This window comes from Apostichopus japonicus, chromosome 4 (genome assembly GCF_037975245.1).
Source record: "Apostichopus japonicus isolate 1M-3 chromosome 4, ASM3797524v1, whole genome shotgun sequence".
In the NCBI taxonomy this organism is placed as follows: domain Eukaryota; kingdom Metazoa; phylum Echinodermata; class Holothuroidea; order Aspidochirotida; family Stichopodidae; genus Apostichopus; species Apostichopus japonicus.
Genome location: NC_092564.1, coordinates 11989610 through 12001784, shown reverse-complemented (window position 1 = coordinate 12001784; position 12175 = coordinate 11989610). Strand labels below are relative to the sequence as shown.

At 38.6% G+C, this 12175-nt stretch overlaps 1 protein-coding gene across 5 annotated transcripts in view; it reads left to right on the top strand.

Annotated features, from left to right (window-relative positions):
* LOC139966463 (uncharacterized) overlaps window positions 1–10117 on the top strand; it is a 31879-nt gene extending 21762 nt beyond the window's left edge. For 3 of the 5 annotated variants that reach the window (XR_011792673.1, XM_071969484.1, XM_071969483.1), the window contains one exon: window positions 3816–10117. Coding sequence is in view for 3 of the 5 variants with exons in the window: in XM_071969484.1 (XP_071825585.1) it covers window positions 3816–3930 (115 nt within the window). In the remaining 2 variants the exon portion in view is untranslated. Of the gene's footprint in view, window positions 1–9; window positions 33–3815 lie in introns of all 5 variants that reach the window. The other 2 variants (XR_011792672.1, XM_071969485.1) reach the window with 1 other exon arrangement.
* The last annotated feature ends 2058 nt before the right edge of the window (window positions 10118–12175 follow it).

Below are 12175 nucleotides of genomic sequence, written 5' to 3'. Positions count from 1 at the left end.
TCCCTGTAGGAGGTATCGCTCCACCGATAAAAGTAAGTATTTATAGCGAACACTAAAATCTATCCTGCCATCACATGTCCCCGTTCTGCCTCTCTCTTTCTCTCTCTCTCTATTTCTTGCTCGAAGTTATCTGCTCTACTATACGGTCTATCAAATCAATACACTGCAGACTGCAGACACATTTATTGTGTGTATTTTTTACATACAATGCGTATAGTTTGAAAGCCAAACACAATTCTGACGGAAGACGGTTCAACTATTGAATGTGATTTGTCTGACGTCACTAATGTAGACATTCTCAAATTAGGAATTAGTGAATCAAACAATATGACAACAATTGGATGATATCTAAACGATTTTATTCAAACTATTTATAATTAATTAGGTAATTATAGTCTTCAAATTATATTATTTGTTTACATTTTACTTTTTATCCTGGTTATAGGCCTTTATACAGATTAGAAGAGCGTCTAAAATGGCGTCCTATACCCAACCACCTCCACCCCCTTACCCGAATTACAATGAATGTATCAAACGTCACATAGCTTAACCATTCACAGACTACATTAACGCTATCTGAGTGTCATCAATAGACAAGTCTAGACAAGTAAATCTAAAGTCGTCAGTATACACTCATGCCATGGCTCCAAATTTTAGCACGCTAGAAATTGTTTTAGAAAATGCCAAAAGTAGTTTCCTGTCTGTTTTTCTGCTTCTACTTTTCGTTCCACATACACTCCTTAGTGTTAAAGTAGATAATTCAATGTATCAGAGTTGATAACTACGTTTAGAGTAGCAGTCAAATGCTTGTTGAAACTTCATCATGTATGACCATTTGCTTACTTTCTATTATATGTATTATTTGCGGACAATAAAGTGATGACCTTTAAAGGTGTCAGAAATTCCAAGATCGTCATTGAATCGAATAAGAGAGATTCTTGGTGTGGAGAAGTTTTGAAAAGATCTAGTCTGGCATGCCTGCCTGGTAGCCTTGCCAGTTTGTCTATAGCTATCGAGCGTTTGATGACATACGTGTCCATCAGCGCGAACATAATGTTAAATGGAAGATTCATCTCCTCACATTCCAGCATCTTTTAAACATCTCTCTAAAACAGCATCTCTTAGCATCTCTCTAAGAAGCATAAGCATCTCTTAGCATCTCTCTACAGCTAGGCATTTCTTATACTGTTGTTAATACCAGACGATCTTACATCTTTTCCAAATCATTCATCATTTATTTGATCAAATAGCCTGCTAATCAATGATTAAGAAAACAAAACTTGTACAAGTAAACTTCCTCGTCACTATGTTACTTTTATACTTGCTCAAGTCCTCGTACTTGTGTCTCAGAGTCTTGTGGATAAAAACATATAAATAACACAGCCATAACATTGTGTATTCAGCAACAGCTCATGAACTTAACCATCGTGTCAAAAAATCGCTTCTCGGCCTTTTGGCTATGATCATGTATAGTATCTGTTGCCCTTCAAGGGGAATCGTGATACACACCTGACGATGAGCACACAGTCACAGTCTCGATGCAAGGGGACTGGGGTTGAGAGCGGATCAGTCGGTTGTTTGGTTTTTCGTGCCCAGGTTTCTTCCTGGGGGACTTTTCTTAAAGAGTACCATCGTGTCAAAGGAACGTTTACGCATAGTTTATCACATTCATATCGATATTTATTTACTTACTGTACCTGTGGCCACACCACTACTACATTCTCGCTCTATGATGCATCTATAGCAGCTGCTGTGTTCTTAATCTGTTGCCACTGATCTCGCCCACTTCCGAACTAGGCTGCAGTCATCTCTATCTGTACCACCTAAAAGTGACCAAACTAGCCTTCTACGTCTACAATTAAAGGATCAATTTTTATGTTTTTTTGTTTGTTGGTAAATCATCCGATAGGAGACGACGGATAATATCATAAATAATATCACCCAAGAGGACATTTCTCATGCCTCATGATAACATTTCTATCCTAATAATGGACATTATTACAATAGGTTATATATAGAACAAAAAAGCCAATTGCTCACCTTCTAGACAGCACCTGAAATGATAACACCTTCAATTCTCTCATGAGTTTTTTTTTTCAAATCCATCTTTTGCCCATTTTTGACAGTCAGTATTCCATCTTTCATTAATCTTTCTCTCTCTCTCTCTAACTGCTGAGCAGTTTCTACGCAAGTCTTACTCGCTGTTTTTGTGTGTGTAGGTAAATGGTTAACAGTAAACTCGATAGTGTATAAGTTTATCATTCCCGCTGGTTATACCCTCAATGGGCATGCGCATATAAAGAAATAAATTGAGCTGTGTTTCAAAGATGTCGTGGTGTTAACCATATCCTGCTTCATTATTTTCCTTAAACCACCGGAGTTGCCCAAGAAAGTGTGATGTGGGGGTGGGGTGGGAGTGGGGGTGATATATATATATATATTTATATATATATATATATATATTTATATATATATATATATATATTGTCCTTGTGATGTCTTTCCTTAATCGAATGGAATGGACGTAGACTGTAAAAAGACAACAGCATTGTATGTTTGAGATGGATGAGGGCTGGCACACTGGTGCATGCTGGGAGGCTTCCATGCATTTCAAATTACGCTAATATAAGCATACATGGGATGAAAACCGTTTCATGATAAACAACATGTCAAATACCATGATATATAATTGATTTCACATAACTACGAAGAAACAAGTCATCGTGAGGCCAATGGTTCTCAATTTATATTCTACAAGGGCCAGAGAAACATATTGGTTGGAGCAAAGACCAGATAAGACTCAAAATTCCATAATACCTAGATTTGCGCAATGTTCAAGGAAGGCCGGTAGGGTGTTTCAAACCTATTAGGTCTAATAAGGGTACCCGGGTAGCTGGATATCCGAGTTGAGTTGTTTCGATGGCCGAATTGAACTCTTTCGCGGACCGAATATGGCCGTTTGTACATTGTCTATTGAAAACTCCTGTCATAGGTGTTAGTTAAATATATACTAAATCAAATTCAACAATCTTGAACTTTCTCATCATTCCACTAACAGTATGCTGTGTACTAACTGCTATTTCTTTTCACAAAGCTTCTTAAATTCCGGCGCACGACACGGTGAACTGCATTATTCAACGAACTCATGTAAACACCAAACGCTATTCAAAAGCTCGTATCTTAGTCGTAAAAACATATGATATTACTTGGTTCTTTGAAACATGGGCAAGTTTATCACCTATATAGGCCTACTAACAATTTCCATTTAAACGTTTCATAACTCACTCATATCGCTGCATATTCATAAATCGTGCATTATTTCCATATGCATTTGCATGCACTTAACTTGGCATGATGATTTTCGATTCAGAAAATGCGGGTATCATGGGCCACATAATCATCATATGCAAACATCCACAGTGTATATAGTTTACGAGGTGACAGGTTATTCAAGTCAATCGTAAGCCAACTGTTTCAACTTTTTCTAAAGACTTTTTCTCAGACGTTTTGAATTGTGTATCCTGCCAGAATATCGCACGCTGCGCAGAATACTTGTAGCGTTCCGTGGAATCCGAACAATAGCCCTTCATACAGGGTGGGAGGGGGGGGGGATTACTCGGGTGTGTTCTCTGTTATAGACGACAGAGTTGGTGACGATACTTTAGAATGAATACAGTAGTATGGTGTGCTTCCTTAATCGCCAGCATATTATAGGTGGATGTTAAATATAGGTTATATTTTGCGGTTTGATCGAAGTCATGTATTGACAATACACTAATTTTGCATTTTTATCCTATAATTTCTAACTTTTGCAGACGAAAAGAACGACGTAAAATCTTCTGCATAGATTCTGACGGGAACGTCCTGAGCTGCCGACAGAGCAGTGTTAAGGATGCCAGCAAGACAACCGAAACACCGAAAGTCATTTGAGACGATATTTAGTTACCAAGACAATGAAGAATGCAAATGAAGGGATTGGGTCTTCTTTGATCCCTGTACGGTTACGTGAGCCTAAACCTTTGACTATATAGGCCTTTGGCAACAGCTTCGGCAAACGGGCCAAAGTTTTCAAGTGTGTATATATGTGTTTTTGAGGTGGGGTGGGGATGGGGTTAGGGATGGATGAGGTGGCATATATAGGTGCTACATATATGAATCAATACCCATTATAATTTAATAAAATCATAATCATTACCGTAATTAACTTCATAAATGGTGGTAACACAAAGTTGCTGACATGGATGAAATTAATAAAGTGCATAATGTTAATTTCGAACAGTATCAAGATCTGCAAAAAAAAACCAAGACATTCAGACTAATGGAATGTATACATAAATGAGCTGCAACCACAACCTTTATGAGTAATATACGTGAAAGATATAATAGTCATGAACAACTCCCCTACCCCCCCGCCCTCCCCCTCTGCCCCATCTCCCCCCTCTCTAGTTGAAGATATCCTATAGTGGCACTATGATATTCACCGATCTACAAAATGATAGCTCACAGACAAAACGGCGCCAAAATTGTTCATAGCAGCGTGTCTCAGTCAATGCTATGTAAAGCTAAAGGCGATGGTTGGTTTTATGTCGTTCGCATTAACCTCTGTGCATGCAGAAAGATATGAATGTAGTTTTTAATGTAGGCTTTATATACTTCCTTATACTATTATATCATGTAGACTCGACACGGTTTATCAATCAGGCTTGTTTAACCACCCATATATAAATTGCATTGCATACAGCGTTCAATATTGACATTGACTATGTCAATATCTCTACCGTATACCGAAAGAGTATGTTAGTTGGGATCAGATTTGTAAAATAGTAAAGAGAATTGCCAAACAACTGGCATTTCAGTGTAGTCAGATAATTTTAGTAATTCCAAAAACAGTCCATGTGAGAGATTTAATTTCAATCTATAGTATAAACGAGAAATTCACTTCCCCTTCTCCCCCCCCCTTTTTTTGGTTAAAATAATTCTCGTGCAATCATGTGTTAACTTTTTGTGTTGCCGTTGCTTATTCTTTTACTACCAAATTCTGTGAAGGGCAGCTGGCTTCTTCAGCTCCCTTCCACTTTTATTTTTGTATGTATGTATGTATACTTTTTATCATTCATGTAATCTTACACACAAGTGCATGGAAATCATCCGAACTGAACTGAACATTTAAGATATAATAAGCTTGTTCTATACAATGTATCTTTCTGTTCACGCAATCGCAGAAACGGCAATATGTTAACTTTTTTGGGGAAATTACCTAAGTTTCACTATTATAGGAATATTCCGGTGGCATGCATACAGGTTGGTGGCATAATTACAAACCCCATATCAATATATTAGTCATAACCTGTGTGATATCAGTTTCACCGGCCAACAAATCAAAAATTTTGAAAAATTCATATCTCCGCCATACCAAATGCTCTAAGGATGGGGTTGTTTTGCATGACGTGAAGATGCAGGCTCTGTGCATCAAATTATGTTAAATTTATTTCATTAATTAACTAATGCCACCGGAATATACCTTTACAGGAATAATAAACAAGTAGATTATGTGAAACATATATTAAATCAAGTTAAAATTGTCAATTTTCTTGCCTCATCAATGATATGGGAAATATAATATCCAGGTAGCATATTCGTTTTCTTTGTAAACAACATTATAGTTCACGTATTCTTTAAACTTTTTTTTAATAAGTTATGTATATATCGAAAATATAATTTAGTAACTTGTTTTCGTTCCTTTACATACATGACATGTGCATTATGTGACATAGTTGATTCAATCAAATTAGCTTTTTTTCCATGACGGAAGTCTTGTTGCTGTCATTGAAACGATTGTGCCTTTAAAATAATGCAAGATGCAATTTTCATCTGTAAAGGTCATGGAAAGATTGCAAAACGTTTTTTAAATTCTTTTTATTGCAAAGTGGAAACACAATTTTAGTAAATCTTCAATGGAATTCAGATCATATTAAGCTCTAAAGTACACTGCACAGGGCCATGTACAGCGGTGTACAAACGGTGCCCTTACATCGTTATATATAGGCGCCTGGACTAAAATGTTCCTGTCGCCCCATTTACCCAAGCGGCATATGTCAGTTGGTACTCCACCCTCTCCGGATATAGTGTCGAGGTAGCGTCCAAGGTTAACCGAAGCGTATTCTCAGTTGCAGTCATTATTACGTATATATGGAGTGACGTAGAGATGCATGCATGTTTTAACAGTGAACCCGATAGAGTACTGGGAAGCACGATGTATCCATTCAGTGGTGAAGGGAGTTTCAACAGTGACGTCAGTATTATGTACATGGAGTAACGTAGAGTATCAGCTGTGTTGTTTACTACGCCTTTCTACCACGCGGAAAATTCCAACTCGTTGACTTAAAATCTTGCCATTCCTGAATAATTCATTCGAGGCGACAGGACTGGCATACATGTCAAAGAAGGGGGGGGGGTGGGAGCGGTGGGGCGGGTCTTCGTATTAGAAGTAAGTTCCTTTTGAATCCACCCGTCAATAGGGTATGTCACTTGGAACTGTCGAGATTACCGACAGTCTGGTATACATGTCACGCTGTATCAGGAAACGATGTTACGTCATTTTATCACGAGTCCCTTGGTAACAATGGAATAGGTACCATAAACATGTTGAGGTTAAAGGTTGGTAACCGATCAACTTTTATGTCCGTCTGTTTGTACGTAAGATATAAACTTGCGAAGTTACCATTGACTGTAATGCAGGAACCGATAAGTAGGTGTGGTATGATTGTACTTGCCTTTAAGCGCTTAATGCTATTCACTAAGAAATGGTTTAGCCCCGAATGAATCCGTTGAATAAATATTGTTACTATGGCAACAAGCCTACATGAATGACTACGTGCACATTGCTTATCCGCAGTACAATCTTTTGTAAGAGGAGAGAGAATAATAGCTTGTTCATTTTGCACGTCAAAGGATCGGTTTGGGGTTAGTCTAGTTCTTGTCACGATATATACCTCTATGTATAATTTTGAGCTGCCTGGAGGTATAATCTACACTATTATTATGTTCTGCCGTAAATATTCCGGCGGTAGACCGTTGTAACATTTGAAAGAAACATAAATGTAACCTATTTTGAAAAGGGAAAAATTCCGTTACTCTAGAAAGTATGGACTACAGTATATATATAGCTGCACTGGTCTGTGATGTCATCATGGTAGACATTCTTCAAAAGCCTCTCTCTTTTCTTATAATTTTCTTCAATCTCGATTTTGAAGTAAATCTTTTTATAGGGTTGTATGTATAGCGAAATACTGCTTTAAAACTTGAAGACGTCCATGAACATTAAATGTTAATGGCAGTAAAGGTATACTGATAACCTTTGACCCCTGCACCATCGGTATATACAAACGACGTTTACGAGCCAACCCCGGCAGCTTCTGTACTAGCTGCATTGGTTCCATACTTACGACGGAATATGGTGACGTCATACTTGTTATTTTAATTACGATCAATTTTGGTACCGGTATATTGGCTAATTCCAACAAAATAGACATTTCTTAGAGCTGTTGGGCCTTAACAAGGCATTCATTTTTATAACTTAAATATCTCTTTTTGCCTCAGTTGTTTGGCTGCAAAGAGTAAGCTTATAGCAATATATGACAGCAAACAACTTAGTGACGCGTATTAAAACTACAAGTATATCTGCAATTTGACATACCTAAGAAACGTTTTTACCCAGAAATCTTAAAATACAGCCATGTATTTTTGCGCTCTTCAGTACATTTAATGTACTCAATGTTATTAATTTCTATTTTTTAATGTAAATACAAACGCTTCTGGATTCGCCAACTGGTGAATCTTTTCAAAATTGTAATTATATTGTTTTGATCACAATTTGCGTCTCATCTTTATATTTTTGCATAAGATATTCACCTTTAGAGAATACAATTTGACAGTTGAAATATTACTTGTGTGAACGAAAGACTATATAAGCGACTGTGTATGGATATTTGTACAATGACGTAGTATCATGGATTAAATCGTCCGTGGTGTCCGAGAGTGATGTCGACTAATGAAAGAAAATGCTAATATAAGTCACGTCTTGACGTCAAAGGTGGTTGGCAAACAGGCTACTGCTGGATGTTATATATAATTGCATGAATGCAGGCGTATGTATATGTAATAAACGTCAGTTGAATACGTGTATTGCATGCATATACTGGTAAAGTGAACGTGGAATAACGGATTTCTCAAGAGATTCAATCCATGCAACAATGATTTGACTATTATTGCTGCTCGGTTCAGCAATGACTCAACACTCTATTTCGATAGAAAAAAAGGTGTAATTTAACCATGGCAATTATGACGTGTTTGGTGAGTTGGATTCCAGTGATCGTGTGAAATACCTCAAGAACATTGACTATTTTTTAGAATTTCTGTTTAGTTTGTGCTTTCATGGTCATCGTATCATGGAGCTACCAGGAACTTCCTTGTCGTACCAAAGCACATACAAAGGGAACACACACAAACCGAAGACAGTGGAACTATAGGATCGGTTCTGAAGCCCGACTTGTTACCAGCAATGTCTATAAGCCTTGAAAGACACGGATATGACTCTCTCGACATGATGGGATGGGTGGGGTGATGATGAAGGGGTGGGGGGGATTGCGTTAATTATTTTTTCTACGTTTATTGTCACTAATATGTATATATGTTCACGTCAACTGGTCGGCTACTGTATTCCGGTAGGTGTTTCGTACATTCCCAATCTCACTTAATTGAGGGGGAGGGGGGGGGGGCAACTATGGATCACTTCTTCGCCTGCCTTTTGGTTGAGATAGATGTCGCTATATAATTCTGTTTAAAGGGAATCGTGCATATTGCACTAGACAAGGGCGTAGGAACCGGGGGGGGCTGGGGGCGCCAGCCCCCCAGTGAAAAATGTGGAGGGGCGGAAGTATCATTCCGCCCCCCCCCGCTTCGCAAGTCAGAAAACCCCTTTTTCATTTCCAAATGAGAAAAAAAATCTCATTTGGAGCACCAAATTGCATCTAAGGCCTGGTGAAAATACAAAATTAAGTTTACAAAATGGAGTGGGTGTTGAAGTGTGCTATATTGCACCAAATTGCATCTGAGGCTACTTGGAAATGCAAAAAAATTCCAAAGGGGAGGGGGACACCCCCTCCCCTTAGACCCCTCCCCCAGGCCGGCCATCAGTCTTCAGCCCCCCCACTCAAAAGTACCTTCCTACGCCACTGGCACTAGACATTTAATACAGTATCACCGTCATGCATGATGAATGATAACAGTCTCAATATATGGAGACGACGTACGTGTATCAGTTATCGATCAACTTGAACACCTTCGGTTGGTTTCAGTGCCCAGGCTTTATCTTCCTGATCACAATGATCTGTTTAGATTTCCTCCGCTCTTAAAATCATTACCGATTTTGCAACAGTGTCTTAAGTGCAGAGGGCAGGCTGGTTGGGGCTTCAGTACTAATGAATGCTTGAACAAGTGCCAAAGTATACCAATTAAGATTTAATAATAATTTTCATACCATTTCGAACAAGTTTCGTTTTTGTATAACTGTCAAGATTAATACGTGGCTCATGGAGGGGAGGGGTGGTAGCAGGCATGGCAGAGAGAAGTTTTGGGGAGGGGGGGGGTGTGGGTAACTAAGTTTCTGAAGGAACATTCATTGTTGAATGATACACTCTGTGTAGAGTGTATCATTGTTTATATAAAGGTGCTATCAAACAAGCTAGTCGAGCAATAACGTGTTTAGTCGGTATCTTTTTCTGTACCAATTAATGATGTGTTAACCATCATTAATTTAGTTTTTTTAAGGTTTGGTATGTGTTGCAGCTGAATTATTTGAAGAGCCTATAACTTATCACTATATAGGCCTACTTTAATAGCCTAGGCCTACTTTTACTATCATATTATGTGTAATGTTGAGCAATGAGCATATCATGAGAATCTGGCTGACTACTTTGTTTCTTTACTTCAACAGGCGCTTCAATTACGACGTTGAAAAAACCAAATCTTATAGTAGAACTTATATCATGGATAATTGTAAGCAAGATTTTATCAATTTGATTTGTTGTTAACAATTAAACACAGTTATATCAAGATACTTGTTGCGTTTATGTTAATTCATTGTTTTATATATCTCTACCAAAATGTTCTTTTCACGTAAAAACAACAGAACAATAGTGCAGTCAATAATGTGCATGTCAGTTATAAACTTTTTGATAACAGTCAGAGCAGTATAAAGACACGACTCTTAAATCAATATGTAAATAGCGCCATCATTTCGATTCGTCTTCAGCTGCCCTCCGGAAAAGGCGCGTTGGCGTAATGCGCAAAGCCTGTGGTACGTTTGTCATTGCAAATTGAAAACGTGTCACATCAATGAGAAATTGCAAACATATTTTTTTTAGACGCCATAAATTTATGTTGTTTCCTGTTGGCCCTTATTTTGATTCCTATAGTCTGTTAAATACCCTGTCGGTGCTTTACTGTTGGTAGTCCAGCCTCTTTGGTAAATTTGGCCTCTGATGTTAAACGGTTATTTCTCAACGTCAGGCTAGCTGGGATGATAGGATGTCGCAATTGCCGTTAAGTGGTCTTTAACATATCAGCAGGAATTTTATTACAGAAGTAATCCTGCATTCCCGCTATCCTCTATCATATTGTACCAACGTTCTTCAAGGGCCGAAAGTATGATACTAACGAAGCCCACAAGCCTTGTAATATTTCAACAACAACAAATCCAAACCTAGCGGCGAGGCTCTCTATAGGTAGTCCCTTGCAGCGCTTCGCAAGACGCCCTATACTTGCTTCCATCAGTAGTCAGGGGCGTATCCAGGATTTTCTAAACCGGGGGCGCGTATTACTATCTTAGCGGAGCGCCACCATCAGTTGGCGCGCAGCGTACAAGAAAATTTCTGGTTTTGATACCCCCCCCCCCCCAGATCACCGGAAATGGCACTTTTCGGGCTTGAAAATGACCACCCAGATGTACACTTTTTGCCTGAGAACCAAGTATTTCCCATTAGCTTTTTTTCCCCATCCATAACCTTTTTGAAAATTGTCACCAGTCACACATCATGTTCGACCTCATCGCATGTCCTGTGGATCATTGCTTTTGTAGGTGATTCTACGTCGCGGCCCACAATACCCGACAGTCCACTTTTGAAGGTTTTAAGCCCATTATTTGTTCAAAATTTGAAAATTCATATTTCTCGTGAATAAACTCACTTCAAAACATACCCATAATGTTGCAAAAAAAAATCATCTATGGACAACCAATATAGAAAAACCTCCTTGAACTCCTAACAGACAGGCCAAAATTGCACGAGTAGAGGAAAATATGATGAAGAATGTTGGTCAGGAAATTTTCGAAAATTCAGACACAGTTCATTTATTGTGGGTACAAATATTAAAACCTCTTATAACGGCTATTATAAAACTTGGTTGAAGGAAATTAAACAAATACCAGATATTTCCGAAACCGAGCACTACACACATAGGCGTAGGAGGCGGTGGGCTGCCAACCCCCCCCCCCCCTCCGTCCAATATTTTTTTCCTGAAAATTCGGCCAATATGATGAGAATTTTTCGGGCACCTATACTGAAAGAAAAATAAATTGCATCTACATAAGACATTTCGTTGTTTAAATGGGCATCCCGCGGTGTACTACGCAACTTTCAGGGACCGTACGGTACACGATGGCATGCGATGTAATAACCGATGCTTGCTTTTATGATATTGACATTAACATGTTGAACGCGAGCGGAGCGCGCGAAAAATATTGGTTATATATTTTTCGCGCAAGTCGTTACAGCTCCCCAAATCAAATTGGGCTCCCTCGCCTTTGACTATACACACACAGACAGTTTTGAAGCTGTTCACCCTGGAACGCCATTTTCATGCTCATTGATATGATATGATATCTGCTGTTGCTTAACAAATTCGAACGGGCGCGTAGCGAGTATTTTCCAAGGGAGGGGCGAAGTCTGTAGGCAAACTATCTAAGCGTAGCGCCATCATAAGTTGGCGCGAAGCGTACAAAACATTTTGGCCGAAAATTCCTCCCAGATCGCTGGCAATGACACTCCCCATGCCTTCTTAGTTGTATCTAAGCATTTTCTATTTTAAAATTACTAGCGATATCAAAAAAAAAAATATG